This window comes from Canis lupus, chromosome 7 (genome assembly GCF_003254725.2).
Source record: "Canis lupus dingo isolate Sandy chromosome 7, ASM325472v2, whole genome shotgun sequence".
Taxonomy (NCBI): domain Eukaryota; kingdom Metazoa; phylum Chordata; class Mammalia; order Carnivora; family Canidae; genus Canis; species Canis lupus.
This window is the reverse complement of record NC_064249.1, coordinates 43,007,352-43,026,741: the sequence shown is the minus strand read 5'-3', so window position 1 is coordinate 43,026,741 and position 19,390 is coordinate 43,007,352. Positions and strand designations below refer to the sequence as shown.

General features: G+C 48.5%; 1 protein-coding gene and 1 long non-coding RNA gene across 3 annotated transcripts in view; one reads left to right on the top strand and one right to left on the bottom strand.

Annotated features, from left to right (window-relative positions):
* The first annotated feature begins 633 nt into the window (after positions 1 to 633).
* INTS3 (integrator complex subunit 3) overlaps positions 634 to 19,390 on the top strand; it is a 39,490-nt gene continuing 20,733 nt past the window's right edge. For both annotated transcript variants that reach the window (XR_003128449.3, XM_025428896.3), the window contains exons 1-6: positions 634 to 1,228; positions 8,807 to 8,890; positions 10,579 to 10,662; positions 16,775 to 16,888; positions 17,082 to 17,166; positions 18,746 to 18,812. Coding sequence is in view for 1 of the 2 variants with exons in the window: in XM_025428896.3 (XP_025284681.1) it covers positions 1,085 to 1,228; positions 8,807 to 8,890; positions 10,579 to 10,662; positions 16,775 to 16,888; positions 17,082 to 17,166; positions 18,746 to 18,812 (578 nt within the window). In the remaining variant the exon portion in view is untranslated. The remainder of the gene's footprint in view (positions 1,229 to 8,806; positions 8,891 to 10,578; positions 10,663 to 16,774; positions 16,889 to 17,081; positions 17,167 to 18,745; positions 18,813 to 19,390) is intronic.
* On the bottom strand, positions 16,399 to 18,748 carry LOC112647751 (uncharacterized). The gene is made up of 3 exons (XR_003128451.3): positions 18,169 to 18,748; positions 17,033 to 17,463; positions 16,399 to 16,947 (listed from the first exon to the last, which is right to left on the bottom strand). It is a non-coding gene; the product is annotated as an uncharacterized LOC112647751 (long non-coding RNA).

Sequence of the window (19,390 nt, the reverse complement as noted above, 5' to 3'; positions counted from 1 at the left end):
GTGTGCAAAAAGAGCGCCCTGCAGCCACCATCTGCACAACTTCGCTGACACAGTGACCCTCCGGAAGGCAGCCCCGAGCGCCCCGCACACAGCAGGCCAGGCGCCCGGGTCTCGCGTCCCGGATCTAAGCCGTCGTCAGGGCTCCCGAGGAACCGGCAGCGCCGCGGCTCAGACCCGGTCAGCACGAGGGCGGAGCCGGTCCGCGTACCGGTTCCCGCAGCAGCCGACGGCGCCACATCCTCAACCCCGGCCAAGAACCGCCGGTTCGCGGTCCGCGTACCCACCCCGCCCCACGCTCCTGGAAGGAGAGCAGAGGCCGGCCACGCGCATGCGCGCCAGGCCACGCCTGTCAGCGCGCGCAGGCGCAGCCTCCCCTTCCTGATCGCCTCGCGCTCCACCCCTCTCCAGGAAGCCTTCCAGTCCCGCCCCCCGAGAGCAACGGCGAATGCGATTGGGCACTCCGGTTGTCCATTAGGCTGGCCTCACTGCCATTGGCCGCCGGGGGAAAAGCCTGCCGCTGGTCTTCGGCCTGCTCCTGCGAGCCTCCGCGCCACCGCGGAAGCCGCCATTGGCGGAGGCTGGGCTCGCGGCCGCTCACTTCCGGTTTCCGCGCGCCCTCCCCGCCGCCGCCGCCGCCGCCGCCTCCACCGCCGCCGCCGCCCTCAGCCTCCCCGCCCCCCGCCCTTCCACCATGGCCGCCCGTGTGTGGTGTGGGGAGAAGCTGGTCCTCCGTGTCGCCCTGTAGCGCGCACTGCCTCACCCTCACCCCGGGGGGCCGGATCCAAAGGGACCTCGGGGCCCCAGCCAGGAAGGGCTCCCACCCCTACCTCAGGGGCAGGACTCCCGAGGCAGACACTTAGGGGCTCCTGTGCCTGTCGGGGTGCGAGACCGAGAGGGCTCCGTCCGTCCCGCGGGGCGGAAGGCTGCCCTGCGCGCCTCCGAGAGGCAGACCCTCAGCCAGCGCCCCGGGCGGCAGCGCCCCTGCAGGCACAGGACCCAGAGGGGGTCCTCGGCGCGGGGACCCCTGCCCGGCCCCGCTCGGAGCGCCGGCCCCCGGGCCTCCTCCCGTCTGGTGGCCGCAGCCATGGAGTTACAGAAGGGAAAGGGGGCAGCAGCAGCAGCTGCTTCGGGAGCAGCGGGAGGTGGAGGAGGAGCGGGAGCAGGAGCCCCAGGAGGGGGGAGGCTGCTACTTTCCACCAGTTTGGATGCCAAGGATGAGTTAGAGGAGGTAGGTGTGGGGGTGGGGAAGGGATCCAAGCCACGGGCCGAGGAGGGCCCCGGAATGGACACGGGCAGGGGGGTCGGGGACGCGGCCTGCGGGGGTTTTCCGAGGCGACGCGAGCGCTGCTGCAGACTTCCTGCTCCTGGAGGAAGGAGCGCGGGCCAACTTCCTGGACAGGTTGTCATGGCAACAGCAGCCCCGGGACCGAGACGGGTGGGGGGCGTTCGAGGCTCTGCCGGCCGTATTGTTGACATTGGTTTCCGCGCGGAGGCCCCAGCTCGCCTGCGCACCGGCCCTGCCTCGGCCGGGGTGCCGGGGTGGGGTGTCCACCGCACTGACCTGGGGACGGGACCCGAGAAGCAGGGGTGCGCACGAAGTCCCAGCCCGCGCAGCGGTGCGGTGACTGGGGGCACCGCCCTTGGGAAGCAGACGGCGCGCGGCTCCAGGGAGGTCACGCTGCGCACTGGACCCCCCCCCCCCCCCCCCGCCATGCCGCCTTGGCCCCCTCCCTTGTCCCTGACGGGCCAGAGCACTGTGGGGAGACCCAGGGCTGAGCCCTGACTGCGGAGCCCTAACGCAGTCGACTCCGTGGTTATCCGGGCGCCTCCCTGGCCGTCTCCCTGCTTCTGACGCGGTCACTGCTGCTACCACTACCTGCTAGTACAGGGTGGGCAGGCACACAGGAGGAATTCATGGTTTAGGTTTGAAAAAATGATGGAACAGATGCAGAAATGAACTTTGAACAAGGTGGCTGGATATGGCTTTTTGGATCATCCACCGACAGATGTATGCTCACGCTGCTTTTCTGTCCTGCTTCTCCCCCATAATTCTGTGTGCATTTAGAGAAATCAGAATTTTTCTACTGCTATTTCTGTCAGCTGAGGTAGATAGAATTAGGAACATCAACAATGCTACTAAAAATAATGTATTCCCAAAACAAATAAAAATGACTGGGATTGTCTGGCACTTTGAATTACCCACTTTTTAAGGAATGGCCACAGTCGTTGTCAGAGTGTTTATTAAGCCCAGTCTGGTACCGCAGCCCTAGAATTGTAGAAAGAACATGGTTGATCCCAGTTTGGGTGGAGGGGAAAAGACCCCAAGCTTGGATGAAAAATCTGTTCCCCACCCTGATTGGCAGGGTTCATCTTGCCTCTGCAGAGTGGTACAGCATCCTGCTCTGAACAGGGACACTTGCCAGTGAGCTCAGTGGTAGGACAGGAGAGAACCATAAAGGAGGAAACATTTATTTATTTATTTATTTATTTTGCTTTTTTGGACTGAGCATGAACTTTCAACTGTTTCCGGGGGGGGGGGGGCGGGATGCTCTCTCTCTCTCTCTCTTTTCCTCCTGTCCTTCCTGTTGTAGATATTTCCAGCATGTCTTGGCTTCCCTGTTTCCTTCTTTGGCCTTTACCCTTTGCATTTGAATTTTCCAGCCTCGCCATTGCTTTTAACCCATGTGTGTAGTTCCCGCTGGACCAGAGTGTCTCTAAGGGTCCGACTTACTGGCTTCTTTCTCTGGGTCTCCCCACAGAGCTCTGCATACAGACGTTATCAAAACCTGCTGTTGACTGGTCTCTATTCTGCCGTGGTGGTTTGCATCCCAGGCCTACCTGTTGCGCAGGAACACAGAGGGAGCTTCCTAATCGTGTATGCTTCCTATGCGCAGAGTCTCAGGAAAGTAGGATGAGGGAGACCCACATCTGCTTTACAGAGCTTATCATCTGAAGATTGAGTGAGCATGCCCACAAGGAAGGGGAAAAAAACAAACACCCACTCCTGCACCTGGTCAAAGTAGTGAAGAGGCTGGGGTCATTGTAGCTGGACATGATGAGGAGAGGCCCCTGGGCATCCTGGACCATGAAACACTGCTGACGAGTATGCCCACCAGGCCTGTGACTCTTACCCAAGGGAGTGTTTGTTGGATCCTTGCTTCTCTTTGGCTCTGTTCCTCTCTGAAGGGGAGATTCTTGCCCGACCCTTTCCAGTTTGGGAAATGAGATAAATATAGTGCCAGAGATTGGAGCTGGTTGGAACATTCAGCTCTTAGTCTCTGGGCCCACAGCTGTCTTTCATTCCTCATTAGGAAGGACCTGGTCCACTTTGAAGTCAGGCTTAAAGCAGGACCAGTGGCTCGGATGAGTTAGAACTTCCTCCCAAGCTGTGGACAGGTCTAAGGTTGCACTGGGTCAAGGTGTATCCATGCCTTGTCTGAAGAATCTCCAGGGAACAGGCTTTGAGCTATCTCTCATTTTTTCCCCTGAAATCCTCATTTCCCTGATGTGGGATTCTTGGCTGTAGAGTACTTGGAACCTAGCGTATTCCTATTTAGTAGCTCCTCACCAATGTAGGCTTTTGAGGACTCTGTAGATTGGAGCACATCTTCTTTTCCTGAAGAGAGTGGTATTTCCTCTTTCAGGGCCACTGACTTCCCGTAAGAGAGCAATATGTATAGTATGTTCACCTGTCTGAGGGAGCAGAAACTGGGAGGTTAGGGGGATCTCTCTGACTTTAGTCCCCAGTCCAACTGGCCACTTGGAAGGCCTTCCCCTTCTCTGCCTCTGCTCCGTCTATTGCTTCTGTCAGGGAAGAACATGGTCAGGTAGTCTTGGTACTAGAAAAATGATTTCAGGAGCTCCTAGCAATGGTAAATATTTACTCAGCTCTCTGAGGTCCTGTCATGGAGGGCTTACTCTGAAGCAATTGTTGGCAACTGCATGTATGATTACGTGTTTACTGAGGGCCTCTGGGGACTGGGGGAGTAGTAGGGGTACTGCTACTTGGTTGTAGGGTTTGACATCCTGCAACCCTCTTTGACAGGTTGTAGTCCTGTGGCTCTGAATCCTTTGTTTTTTTGTTTTTGTTTTTGTTTTTTTTAATCCTTTGTAATTAGGTCTCCCATCTCTGTTTGGAAAAGTTATTTCTGTAGTTTGGGAAGAGCAGAACCTTTTACATTTCAGTTGCCTGGAAAGGACTGGTCCTCACTTTTCTCTCCTCATGGCTTTTATCCGTCCCTCCAGATTCTAGACTCTCCCACTTTGTATGTCCTTAACTGGGCCACTCTATTCCAAGAGGCCGCTTTTGTCTTGACTGGGCAGTGACCCGAAGAAGTGACTCAAGCTTCTGAGTGGAGCTTCGAATATCAAGGAGGGGCCTAGAGAAATGTGGTTCTGTCCAAGGTCTCTGTGTGTTACATCATAGCCAGAAACTCAGCCATTCCTTAGGGTCGTGTACCCAGCTTTGCATGCAGATCGTGGTGCAAAGCCCAGAAGTCATGCCTTCTCCCACCTCTGGCACCCTTCCTTTCCTCTTCTCTCCTAGAAGACGAAGTGTACAGAGGGTAATTAGGACAGGAAGCTTTCACATACATTATCTTGTGTAATCCTCAGACTAACCTCATAATGTTCGTTTTTTTTTTTTTTTTAAACAAGCAACGTTTTAAAACTTAAGTAATTAATTTTGAGAGAGCATGAGCAGGGGAGGGGGTAGAGGGAGTGGAAGAGAGAATCTCAAGCAGACTTCCTGCGAGTACAGAGCTGACCTGGGGCGATCCTGAGATCGTGAGATCATGACCTGAATTGAAATCGAGTCTGATGCCCAATCAACTGAGCCACCCAGGTGCCTGTTTCTGTTTTTCAGATGAGAAAAATCAGAGTTTAGAGAGTCCAAGGAACTCACCCCAGATTAGCTTAAAGTGGCAGGCAGTGGGGTGCTTCTCTGCCGTGCTTGTCAGTGTGCTCGTTAGCTAGCTGCTGTTTGACTTCTCTTGCATCTCTATTGATTCAGCAGAGACTTCCTCCTCCGAGTAGGAAGTAATCTCTAGAATTTTAGGATGCAGATGTAGTAACTGGAGGAACTGGTTCTCCAGTCACTGATAACTACCTTGGGTTAGACAGGGATGCGATTTAAAAAGGGAGAATCCATTCTAATGTTTTTCCTTCCCTCTTCTCCTGTGGGAGCCAGAGCCGGAGCTGGAACTCACAGCTCAGCTTTCATGTGATCAATGCGCCTCACAAGTACACAGGTGCTTTGTGTGAAGGCTCAGTGTGCTCATCTGACCTAATTTGGAGGCTAGTCAGACCTGATGGGCAGTGAGATTGTGATACCTTCAAATTGGAATGGCTTTGGGCTTGATATAGGTCAGAGGTTTGTGGTTGTGGGAACTCCTTGCCATAACACTCAGTTCTCTGCACCATCCTGTGCTTCAGGTCAGGAATGGATGCTGGCAGCCTTAGGGTGCTATGAAGGGAGAGACGTATGACCATCCTTCATTCCTACACCACTTTTCCATTGCCTTTATTCATGGGTTCCTCTCAATGCTTCAGTGGATTCACTTCTCAGCAAAATGTTTGTGACGACCTGTAGGATTGGAGGGAAGTAAGTTGCCTGCCTCTGTTCAGTTTGCCAGCATCACCATCACTGGGAATTGGGTATTGGTTTTCCTTAAGAGTTTTGGAGTTAGTCCTAAATATAAAGTTTTAAATGATGCCAAGAAGTAATTTAGGTGGTGATAATGGAGAGGCTTGCTGATTTAATGAGAGATACGTCTGTCAGTATCTTCTCAATATTTAGTGTTTAGCTTCTTTGGAACAGGGACCAGTGACTAAGATCTCCTTAGAATAATGAGCACCTGCCATGTTAGACTTGGCCTTTGAAACTTAGAGTGGCTTTGGGTGGGCTTTAATGCAGCCGTCCCCACCTTTGTGTGACCAGAGGCTTGAGCAATTTGGCCTTTTGTTCATTAGTCCTTTTCTCACATTCATTTTTTTTAGTTTATTTTTAACTTTTTGGGGGGACATTTCAAACATAAAAAAGTAGGGAGAATAGTATGATTCCGCTGGAGCCACCACTGTGCTTTGGTACTTACCAGTCCACAGCAATCTTGTTTTATCTCCCCCTAGTCTCTGGATTATTTTGAAACAAATCCAGTGATATTTATCCAAGATAAATAATTTCCTTTGCAGATACTTCATCTGTACGTCTGTGAGGGAAGAATTTTTTTTAACATAACAATGATGTCATGCCTAAAAATATTAATAGTAATTCCTTAATGTAATAAAATATTGCTCAAATTCATTGTCTCATAAGTTCTTTTTATAGCTGGTTGTTCAAATCAGTGTTCAGACAAGGACTGCAACGTTGCATTTGATATGCTTCTTTAATTTTTTTTCTTAAGATTTATCCATTTTAGAAAGAGAGAGAACAAGGGGAGGGGCAGAGAGTATCTTAAGCAGACCTTGTACAGAGTGCATAGCCCAACACAGGGTTCGATCCCAGGACCTGAGATCATGACCTGAGCTGAAACTAAGAGTCAGATGCTCAACCGACTGTGCCACCAAGGCGTCCCAATTTGTTTCTTTAAATTTTTTGTAAAGATTTTATTAGAGAGAGAGTAACGGGTTAGGGGCAAAGGAAGAAGGAGAAGCAGACTCCCTGCTGAGCAAGGAGCCCAATGTGAGACTTGATCCCAGGACCCTAGGATCATGACCTGAGCCGAAGGCAGACTCTTAACCCACTAAGCCACCCAAGGCACTCCAGTGTTTCTTAATTTTTTAAAAGCTTTTTATTTTAAAATGATTTCATAAATAAAATCTTTAAAAAAATAAAATGATTTCAAGCTTAGAAAAATAATACCTAGAACTCATATATTCTTCACCCAGATTCAACAGCTACTGACATTATTTCTCTCTATACATATTGTTTTAAACTTTTGAGAATAAGTTGCAGCCATGAGGCCACTTAGGATTTAAATACTTATTGTGTATTTCCTAAGAACAAAGATCTTCAGTTACATAACCACTGTTCTGTTGTCAAGATCAGAACATTTAACATCAATATGCTACTGTTACGGAACATACTCAGTTTTTTTTTTTTTTAATTCATGAGAGAGAGAGAGAGAGAGAGAGGCAGAGACACAGGCAGAGGGAGAAGCAGGCTCCATGCAGGGACCCTGATGTGGAACTCAATCCCAAGACAACTCTGGGATTATGCCCTGAGCCAAAGGCAAGACACTCAACCACTGAGCCACCCAGGTGTCCCGAACATACTCAGATTTAACGGTTGTCCCGATAATGTTGATATGGTGTCTAGGATCACAAGTTGAGTTTAGGTGCATTCTATAATCTAAAGCAGATTCTTAGTCTCTATTTTTGATGACTTTAAACACTTTAGACAGGTCGGTTATTTTGTAGAATATCTCTGAAATTGGGTTGTCTGAAATTTCTTCCATGACTGGGTTGAGATGATTCAATTTTGGCCAGAAAAGAACAAGTACTGTTCTAGTGTCATCAGTGCATGGTGTTGAGGCATATGTGTCACGAGTCCGTTTGTGTCCTTATCAGTGATAACTAATTTTGATCACTTGCTTAAGGTGGTATCTTCCAGCATTTCCTGCAGTTATTCTTTCCTCTGTGTAATTAAGTATTTTGACCCACGTAAATATTCTCTTGTGCAGCTTCACCTTTGACTTAGTGCCCATTGATGACACTCGCCTGAATCCCTTCTTTATTTTTTAAGATTTTATTTATTTATTCATGAGAGAAAGGTAGAGACATAGGCAGAGGGAGAAACAGGTTCCTCACAGGGAGCCTGATGTGGGACTTGACCCCCAAATTGGGATCACATCCTGAGCCAAAGGCAGACGCTCAACCACTGAGACACTCCTGAATCCCTTCTTGTTCCTGTTGTTTCTAATGCATTATTAGTTGACATTCCAGTGTGAGGGAGAGCTTTCCTTCTCTATGTATTCATTATGGGTGTATCTATTAGTATGGATTCTTATTTTATTCAATGGGTTATAATCCTTTCTTTTTTTTTCCCCCAGTAAACTCTATACCCAACATGGGGCTTGAATTCATGACCTGAGATCAAGAGTCATGTGCTCCACTGACTGAGCCCCCCCTCAGTGGGCTATAATCTTAAGCCTATTTTAATACATGGGTCTCCCCCTTCCTGCTTTTTTTTCTTGCAATTTGTACGTTAAAGACCTAGGTACTGGGCTGCCCAGGTGGCTCAGCAGTTTAGTGCCGCCTTCAGCCCAGGACCTGATCCTGAAGACCCGGGATCGAATCCCACTTCGGGCTCCCTGCATGGAGCCTGCTTCTCCCTCTACCTGTGTCTCTGCCTCTCTCTCTCTTTCTCTCTCTCTCTCTTTCTCTCTCTCTCTCTTTTCTTTTTTTAAGATTTCATTTATTTATTCATGAGATACACACACACAGAGAGACAGAGACACAGGCAGAGGGAGAAGCAGGCTCCACGCAGGGAGCCTGAGGTGGGACTCCATCCCAGGTCTCCAGGATCAGGCCCTGGGCTGTAGGCGGCACTAAACCACTGAGCCACCCAGGCTGCCCCAAATAAATAAAATCTTAAAAAAATAAAAATAAAAAAAATAAAGACCTAGGTAATCTGTCATGTTTTCCACCCTCTGGACTTAGCTGATTATATCCCCGTGTAACCTCACTTGTAAACTGGTAGATCTAGAGTATGGTGAGGTTTACATTTCTTGAAAACTTTTTTTGAGGTCAGAAATACTTTGTAGATGGTGGTGTGACACACTCTGAACTTTTTCTCACCCCTTCACAGAGATTAGAAAGATGCATGAGCATTGTGACATCGATGACTACTGGTGTCTCAGAGAGGGAGGCCAATGATGCCCTCAATGCTCACGTGAGTATTATGCTCTCCTCCGTCCACTTCTGCTTTGGAAGCTTTGAGATGTGATCCAAAAGAAAGAAAGACTTAAGTGGTTGGGAATCGAGTGTGAAGTAACTGTCTAGGCTCCTGGAACTGGGCTTCCCAGCTCCCCTCTCTCTCTCAATGTGGGAATCTGTCTCTTGGTGCTTAGGTGACTTTAAATAACAACTTTTAAAAATAACTCTGTTCTTTAGTGACTTTTTTTCTTTGCAAGTTATTCTCGCATATTTGATCCTTTACACTCTCCCCCCCCTTTTTTTTTAGAGGAAGGGAGGGGCAGAGGGAGAGAGATTAAGCAGGCTCCACACCTAGCACAGAGCCCAACTTAGGGCTCCACCTCATGACCCCGAGATCAGGACCAAAACAAGAGTCAGAGTCAAAACCAAGAGTCAGATCCTTAACCGACTGAGCCAGCCAGGTGCCCCATGATCCTTAATATTTCTTAATCTGTAAGATTGAAAGGACTTTAAATAGTACCTGTAAGGATCTTAGAGTAATTCCTGGCACATAGTGAACGTTAAGTAAATATTTCCTTTTTATTAGTAGTATATTATTTTTATTGTGTCTTCACCTTACGAATACCACAGGCTCAATGATTTGTCCAAGGTCTTGACTTGATAAGTATGCTTATCACCCCGTGAATTGCTCTGCAGCTTCTTCCTCCCTCCTTTTTTTTTTTTTTTTTTTTAAATATTTATGATAGAGAGAGAGAAAGAGAGAGGCAGAGACACAGGCAGAGGGAGAAACAGGCTCCATGCACCGGGAGCCCGATGTGGGATTCGATCCCGGGTCTCCAGGATCGCGCCCTGGGCCAAAGGCAGGCGCCAAACCACTGCGCCACCCAGGGATCCCTTCTTCCTCCCTCCTAAAGGCTGTTAAGGTCTGGTAAAGGTGGTAGAGTAGGATTTTTTTTTTTAAGTTTTCTCTAAAGATTTACTTATTTTAAGACTTTGTTCATTTGAGAGAGGGAGAGCACACGCATGTGCACAAAACAGTGGGGGCAGGTGGCAGAGGGTGAAGCAGACTGTTCCCTGAGTAGGATGGAGCTCGATGCGAGACTCCATCCCAGGACCATGAGGTCATGACCTGAGCCAAATGCAAACTCTCAACTATCTCAGCCACCTAGACACCCCTATTACTTATTTTGAGAGCACAGGCATATATGAGAGAGGGAGGGGCAGAAGGAGAGAATCTTTCATGCAGAGTCCCTGCTGAGCGTGGAGCCTGATGTGGCTCCATCTCAGGACCCATGAAATCGTGACCTGAGCCAAAACCAAGAGTGGGAACCTCAACTGACTGAGCCACCCAGGTGCCCTTAAAGATTTTAAGTAACCACTGTATCCAACATGGAGATCAAGAGTTTCTCACTCCATTGACTGAGCTAGCCGGGTGCCCCTTTTCTTTCCACTTTAAACACTTTCTTATCTTCTCCTGGCCTGTATCAACCCTTGGAGAAAACAGTAGGCTCTGTCCTTTCCCTCCACCTCTTTCCTGAAACAGATAACTTCATCACTTTTAGGAGAAGGAAGTCATCGGATAGAAGATTTAATGATTCTCCTATGCAGATTATTCAGGAGGTCCCAAGTTTTCTGGGAGAAACTGTTCAGGAACTTTCCTCCTGTGAGTGACAACTAGTTTTTTTTCCCTTCCTCATATCCTAGGTATGCAAAGGCCCCCCACAGCATGAGGAAATCTGCCTGGGCCTCTTCACCCTCGTCCTCACTGAACCTGCCCAAGCTCAAAAGGTAAGACTCCCTACTCTGGACCACAGACTCCCCTCATATAGTCTGAGGATATGGTGGAACCTAATGGTTAGCTGGCATAGTGCTGGCCCTGTTAGCCAGAGCTGGGCCACCTAGTTGTCTGGATATGTTTACAACTGCCTGACTTTTTTTTTTTAAGATTTTATTTATTAATTCATGAGAGACACAGAGAGACACACAGACACAGGCAGAGGGAGAAGCAGGCTCCTCACAGGGAGCCCGATGTGGGACTTGATCCCAGGACTCTGGGATCATGCCCTGAGCCAAAGACAGACACTCAGCCACTGAGCCACCCAGGTGTGCCTACAACCCCCTTTTTATTCTCAATGAATTGGTCATTCTCTGACTCCGATCCTTTCTCTATCTAGATCCTGAAGCTAAAGGGCAAGAAAAGTATTTGAAGAGTTGTACATTGTAGGTTGACGAGTCAGGGCTATGAGCGTTGGGATTCAATCCAGAGAAGACAGAATGAGTACAACCAAGTCCACTGAGAGTTCTTACTCTCAGAGGAGTGTGACTTGCAGTTTTCAGGTTCTGTCATTGGTAGCTTAACATCAAAGCATATAGGATTTAACAGCTTAATACTGGTAATTGATTTAGCAGTAGTGTAGTGACCAGGAGAACCTTGGATACCACTGGAGCCAGACTTCCTCAGGAATACTATGTGAAAACTAGTCTGGGGTCTTCACAGCCAGAAAAGTATCTTTTTTTTTTTCTTTTACAATTGTATTTTATTTTTTCATGAGAGACAGAGAGGCAGAAACATAGGCAGAGGGAGAAGCAGGCTCACTGTGAGGAGGCTGATGGACTCAATCCCAGGACCCTGAGATCACAACCTGAGCCGAAGGGAGACGCTCAACCGAGCCACCCAGGTGCCCCTAGAAGAGTGTCCTTAATGTGGAATGGTTTAAATGGGATCCTTGCCTGGGGTGAGGGATTGGGAAAGATGATCTTTTTGGATTCTACTCTTTCCATAATAAAGCAGCAAAATTCTCTTTTGCGTCTCCAGATTTCGCTTTTCTAGCAGTTGGGTGTCCCTGGATACTTGGGGTGATGATTTAGAAGTATGTGTCTGGTATCTGGCATTAACTATATGACACTACAGAGGGCAGCTTCGAGGGGTTAATTCCGTGTTCTCATTGGCCCTTCCTTGAACAAGTATGGAAGGAAACACACATGCTTGGTGGCCTGCTATGTTGGGCTCCATCTAGACAAGATTTCATTTAATCCTCTCAAAAGCCATATGAGTTTGGTGGTGTTGTCCCCTCTTTCCAAACTGCTCCTAGTTTACCTATAAATTAACTGGAGATCAGAGACCTTGTCATTTGTTCAAGGAGAAACAAAGAAAATCATTCCCAGGGACAAGGACAGGATGCCCCTGACTCCCTGGCATAGCTGCTTGAATTAACCTCAGGGGAAGGATCTATGGGTGTGGCAGCTTGCTGTGTTTATACTCCTCTGATGCCAACTGGAGTAGCGTCCAAGATGAGGATAGGTGGTAGAACAGCAGGTAGTCACAGGTCCTTGGTGTCTCAGGCCATTTTGGGCTGGAATCTCACTGAGTTAACTTGACATTTCATTTTCATACTGGATTTATCACCGAGATCTTTGAAGACAAATGAATGTCTCCAATTTGGTGCTGTTAAACAGTAATATGACCTGCTATAGCTACTCTATTGAGAAGAAATTGTTATAAAGAAGATGTGGTATCTATATTCAATGGAATATTACTCAGCCATCAGAAAGGACAAATACCCACCATTTGCTTTGATGTGGATGGAACTGGAGGATATTATGCTGAGTGAAATAAGTCAGTCAGAGAAAGACAATCCTCATATAACTTTATTCTTCTGTGGAATATAAGAAATAATGAAAGGAACCATAAGGGAAAGGAGGGAAACTGAGTGGGGAAAATTAGAGAGGAAGTCGAACCATGAGAGACTCCTAACTTTGGGAAACACACAAAGGGTTGCAGAAGGAGGGTTGGGGCAATGAGGCAACTGGGTGATGGGCATGGAGGGGGGAACGTGATGGGGTGAGCACTGGGTGTTATACTATATGTTGGCAAATTGAATTTAAATAAAATATTTTTTAAAAGAAAATAAAAAAGAAAAATTGTTGGCAAAGATGGGGGTGGAGAGGTTGAGATTAAGATTTCATTTTCTAAAAAAAAAAAAAAAAAAAAAAAGATTTCATTTTCCTGGGCAGCCCTGGTGGCTCAGCGGTTTAGCGCCGCCTTTAGCCCAGGGCGTGATCCTGGAGACCTGGGAATGAGTCCCATCGGGCTCCCTGCATGGAGCCTGCTTCTCCCTCTGCCTGTGCCCTCGTGAATAAATAAATAAAATCTTTAAAAAAATTTCGTTTTTGGGATCCCTGGGTGGCGCAGCGGTTTGGCGCCTGCCTTTGGCCCAGGGCACAATCCTGGAGATCCGGGATCGAATCCCACGTCAGGCTCCTGGTGCATGGAGCCTGCTTCTCCCTCTGCCTGTGTCTCTGCCTCTCTCTCTCTCACTGTGTGCCTATCATGAATAAATAAAAATAAAAAAAAAAAATTTCGTTTTCTCTTGTGTGGGTTTTCATAAATATAGTTAAAATCTCGTGTAGTCACCTCAGTGCAAATTTGTCTAATCTGCTGGTTTTGTTTGTTTTGGGTGGGATCTGAATCAGCAAGGTCCGTCAGTAAACCTTGTGAAGGGGACGAGATGTGGGTGGTATTTCTAGCTTTTTGCCTCACCTGGCAGTGAAAGGCCATAGCCGCTCTGCATTGTGAATGCCTGTGAGGTTCTGAATTCAGCCATCCAGACATGGCAAGGACTAGAGCACTTTGTCTTTGTGCCCTGGGATAGCCCCATGCGGGCGGCCCAGGCTCTTCTTTTTCCTTGGGCCTCATAGCTGTACCAGGATTGTATTCACACGCTGTTTCCAAGTCAGTCCCCTCCCTGGAGCATATGGGGCTAAGAGGCCCCTGTCAGGGCTCTTTTTAAAAAAAAAAACAAAAAAAAAAACATTTATTTATTCATGAGAGAGAGAGAGAGGCAGAGGGAGAAGCAGGCTCCATACAGGGAGCCTGACGTAGGACTTAATCTCGGGTCTCCAGGATCACCCCCTGGGCTGAAGGTGGCGCTAAACCGCTGAGCCACCCGGGCTACCCTAGGGCTCTTAAGATAAAGCAGTGTAGTTGGGTTCGGAAGACAGCTGAAGAATTGGCAGGTGGTAAGTCACTGAAAGACCTTGAGCCAGGTCAGAGTGTGGAAAGAATTGGTGGCATATCTCTGAGGTGCTTTGATCCTTTCCCTAAAAGGGTGATTATCTTGTGAAATCCTTCTGTCCTACAAAAGTTTCGGGTAGGAGTTACTGATGAGGACTGATTCTGATGTGTTGTTTTCGGCTTCAGCTTAAAACAAGGGGCCGATGTTTTCTAAGGGTTTGTTTGCAATTGACTCTGTCTCTGGACCAGAAACCTCAGGATGGAGTAGAGATTTGGTTCCTAGAGATTCTCAGGCTGAGAGGTAGGAGCAGGAGTGGTGGAGAGAGTGGTAGTGGAAACAGTCTTGAGTACATTGCAAACCTGCTCTGGGAAAGCAGGAGCTAAGGAGTGGGAGGGTGCTGGTGGGCGGGCTCAGACATCCGGGCCCGTTCTCTGCACTAGTTGGTGCAGCAAGGGCCGGTTGGACAGGTGCAGAAGAGCACTCAGTTACCGATAAAGCAGGCTGGGTTTTGGTGGAGACTGGAATGTGCATGGGGTGGGTTTTGTTCTAGTTGTATACCTTCTTTACTTTCTTTTTTTTTTTTTTTTTTAAGATTTTATTTATTTATTCACGACAGACAGAGAGAGAAGCAGAGACACAGGCAGAGGGAGAAGCAGGCCCCATGCAGGGAGCCCAATGTGGGACTCAATCCGGGGTCTCCAGGATCACACCCCGGGCTGAAGGCGACGCCAAACTGCTGGGCCACTGGGGCTGCCCACCTTTACTTTCATTTGGCCTTTTGGCAGCTCTTCCGTTTATAGTCTGAGTTTATTTCTTTTCTATTTGATGTCTGAGCTGAATAGCTGGGAGCAGGCCTGATTGGGAGATGGAGGGGCTGTAGCAGTCAGTAGACAGAGCGGATAGGAAAAGTATAGCATCAGTGAAAAGGTTCCTTCTCCTGGAGAAGTCAAGGCACCAGGCCTGGAGGCTGCATAGGCTCAGGCTGGAGCACTGCCACTGCCAGCACCCTTGGGGCAGAGGCACTACCTCCTCACTATCCAGACCTTTCCTTTCTTTGGAAACTCTCTGCTTCTCTTTCAATGGCACAGAAGTTGGTGAGGCAACTGGCGGCATCAGGATGGGGCATCCTAGTGCTCAGCTGCACGTGTGAGCAGCAGTGTGGTTGACCAGGTCCCACATGGCACGTAGAATTAGGCAGACAGTATCTGCTTTCTTCATCTGTCCCTGGTGTCTCCAGAGACACTTGTCCTCCTTCCCTGTCCTGTGTCTATTCTACATTTCTGCTTTTGATTGAACAGACAGGGCTCCTCTCTGGTGAGTCTGGTCTCTGTCTTTGTCCTGACAGAATTTCCTTCTGCCTCTGTCTCTCTCTTCTCTGCCCATCCTCTAAGTTGTATCTGCAGGGGAGGCTCCATTTACTGACTGGTATGTTGGCAGTAGTTCACTGGTTCCGTGTAGACGTTCTTTATTCCCTCGTTTGGGCTTTTTGATCTCAGACAGAGCCAGAGGATAATCAAATCCTCCTTGGGGTATGAAGAGTTTGTGGCACAGGAGAGATGTGTAAGTGTTGGTGTTTTTATCAGATCAGTCATTTGACTTAGGGCAGTAGAGGCAAGAGGAAGTGACAGTAGTTTACCTCTCAGGAGTCCCTCCTTACACTGAGGCCAGAGAGTAGGAGCACTTCTCTTCTGAACGACACTGATGAAGGCACTCAGGAATATGGTCTCAAAGCCACCCTCAGTCCCCACCTCCCTCCCCAGCATGCTCTTCTCCTCACAGCAATTTCTAGCCCTGGTAAAGAGGTGTTAAGAGCATGGAATCTAGATAGAGAGACTGCCTGAACTTTGATTCTGGTTCTTCCGTCCCTTCAGTGACCTGGGGCGAGTTACTTTACTCTCTTCTACTTGTTTCTTCATCTGTAGGGGTAAAGAAAATAGTACCTATTTCAGAGGGTTGTTGTGGGATTCAAATGCAACCATATATATGATTGTTGATGCCACTGACTTTCTGAGGTGATGGGGTGCAGCCCACCTCATTTTTACCCTTTGTGCTGAGACCCTCCCCGAATGGAGCTCAGCAGGCCAGTAAGGCCCCCTAAGGCCTTTGTTCTGGAGTCTGGTCTCTAGAGAGCCAGGAGACTGGGAGCAAGAACACTCAGAGAAGATTGGCACACCCTCCCACACCTTCCCGGGGTTGGGTATCCTTACAGACTCCTTCCTTTTCCAGTCTTGGCAGGAGCAAAGGGCAGCACAGAGAAAAGGAGAACAGTGTTTAGTTAAGGAAATTCACTTTGGTCCCTCCCCTTCCTTCTGGGGCCTTGGTCCCTGAGATCCCCTTCCCTAATGCTCCTAGCCCTTTGCTTCATCTGGCCAAGTCAATACTGGTCTAAAAACCTCCTTGGGGTTCTTTCTAGTCTGTTCAAACCCATTCTGCAGTGACCTTTCACTGGCAGATGAAAAGCAGATGGCCTCCACAAGTTTTGAGGAGAGAGAGAGGCAGACAAGGAGCCTTTTTTTTTTTTTTTTAAGATTTATTTATTTGTTCCTGAGAGACAGAGAGGCAGAGACACAGGCAGAAGGAGAAGCAGGCTCCCTGTGGGGAGCCCGATGCGGGACTTGATTCCAGGATCACGAGCCAAAGGCAGACGCTCAACCAGAGTCACCCAGGTGCCCTGACAAGGAGCCTTAGCAGAGTAGCTTTGCTCCTTCTCCTCACCTTGTGTGACAGGGCCAGGGGTGAGTTCAGGATGGAGGAGCCCTGTGGAAGGACAGCATCCAGAGCGGAAGGTCTTTTGTTGCCACTTAAATCCCATGGGTGGAATTTAAGGGGAAAGGGGGGAGCCTGTCCTCAATCTGCCGGCTGCTTAAAAACCTTGCTTCTCACAGTGTTACCGGGACTTGGCTCTGGTGAGTCGTGATGGCATGAATATCGTCCTGAATAAGATCAACCAGATACTCATGGAGAAGTACCTGAAGTTGCAGGATACCTGCCGTACTCAGGTAAGGCCAGGAGAAGAGAGATCCAGCTCAGAGACATCACAGATGATGGGTCCTCTCTCCTAAAGGGAAGGGAAGGAGAAATTGGGGTAACACACCCCTACCTTTATACACCTGAACTGTAATGTGCTTGGATTCACCCCTTACTCAAATTCACAGGCCCTCCTCTTCATCCATCTTTTCCTCTCTCCTTTAGTTGGTGTGGTTGGTACGGGAACTAGTGAAGAGTGGGGTTCTGGGAGCCGATGGTGTGTGCATGACATTCATGAAGCAGATTGCCGGTGAGTTGATGGCAAGAGCATAAAGAAGAAAGGAAAGGAACCCAAAGGCTAGATGCGGGCGATGGAGGACTAAGCGCCTGGGGGTCTCAATTCCTGGGTTGCCTCGACTCTCTTTCTGAGATAGGTCTCCTCTGGCCACACATTGCAGAAAGAAACATAAAAGTCAATGGGGTCTTTTGAAGCAATAAGTCTGCCTTGTTTTCCTTCCTGCCAAATTCAGGGTCTGATATAGAATAGTTGGCCTGTGTTGGCCAGTCCTCATTCTGTGGCTCCATGGTATGTTGGATCAGGAAGGATCTGAAAGGAATGAGAAGTGAGGGCACATCATTTGTCTCCATCACATTATGCTTTCAGAAATCCAGTGTCTTCCTGGGCTTCACCCCCATGTTCTGAATGCTTGCTTCCAAATAGTTATGACATGTGATGAGAACCAGTTTAAGGGAGGAACTATGTCATAGAAGAGACCCTGACATTTGGGTTTTATTATCTCCTTGGCATCAGTGATCTCTGTCCAAGCCACTAAATACCCAAAAGGCCTGCCCATGCTACCTCTTCTATTCCCAATATCACATATGTTTGTTTAAAACCGACTCTGCTCTCTATCTCACTATTCCCATTAGCTCTTTGCTTCCTCTGTAGGATTTGCTGTAACACCAATACTCCTCTTCTGTTGTGCATAAGCCTTACTCTGTGTGATATGTGACTATGTGAACATTGACTTTTAAATTTTTTTATTATTATTTTTAAAGATTTTATTTATTTATTTGTTTATTTATTTATTTATTTATTTACTCATGAGAGACAGAGAGTGAGAGAGGCAGAGACACAGGCAGAGGGAGAAACAGGCTCCCTCTGGGGAGCCTGATGTGGGACCCGACCTGGGACTCCAGGATCATGCCCCCGGCTGAAGGCAGGCGCTAAACCTGCTGAGCCACTCAGGGATCCCAACATTGACCTTTTAAATTAGGACTGGAGCAGGCATAGTGTTTTGCTGGCTTTTACCTCCTGGCATTGCCTTCCCAGTTTGGTCCATAGTCTCCTCTTCCCATCCTCAGACCTTGGTCTGGCATCACCAGGTGTTACTTCTGTCCCAGGAAGTTCCATAGCAAGCACGGAAGATCATGATACCTGGAAGCAAGAAACCTTTGGCCTGTCATGAGCCTGACTTGGGATTGGGGACACCCTGATGCTGTACTGCCAGTGTCACTGGCCACCTGCACCACAGGCCCTATTTGAGGTGTCACCCTTTCTTCCAACCAGGGGCTCTTCATGTCTCTCCCAGACATGCCCTTTCAAGGGTCAGAGTATTCCCATTCCAACACCCAGTCTCTGGAAAAGTCGCAGCTCTGGTTTCTGGAAGAATCTAGAGCTTCCCTTCCTTTCCCTTCTTTCTCTGAGGATGCAAAGGAGAAACTTTAAAGCCTGACTGAACAGAAGGCAATTTTTCCAACACTCAGAACCTCCATGACAGGATTAACAGTTAGGGATGGAGAAGCAGGATGGGTGAAGAAATGTGTTGAATTAGCTGAGTCGTTAATCAGAGCCATTTTCATTTTGTTTTCTCTTTCTTTGAAATCAGGTGGAGATGTTACTGCAAAAAATATCTGGTTGGCAGAGAGTGTCCTGGATATCTTGACAGAACAGAGGTAGAGTCTGCCATGACAGGCAAGAGCGTGGGCGGCAGGGTGTGAGGGCTGGCAGGCGGCCTAGGAACACCTGGAGTTAGGGTGAGGTGGGGGAGGGAGAGGCAAATGAAGGAATTAATGCCATGGTCTGGCCCAAAGGGATGAAAGGGTGGGATAGAAGGTCTCAGAGCCCAGGAAAAACTAGTTTCATCTGATAAGGGTCTATTTTTGATCCAGACCTCCTTGGAATGTTTATCTTTGGGGGGAGATGGGGGAGAATGAACTCAGCATAGTGGGGGCCAGCCAACCACCCAGGCCTGGCAGGTACCCCTTTCTCCTTCTGAGGCTTTGCACCCGAACTGTGCTCTCCTGAAGCCTCAGGGCCTCAGGGGGAGTGGTGGGGCACTGAAGGAACAGGCCTGGGAACTTGGCCCAAGTTTGCACACAGGGCATAGAGGGCACACCAGGCTTCTGGCTAGTTCTTTCCCTTTCCCATCGAAGGAAAGGACCAGAAATTTTATGAGGGCTGTACCATATCTGCACTTGTTTGGGGTGAGGCCTTCTCTTGGTCCAGTGGCCTGGTCTTCTCCTTGCTTGAC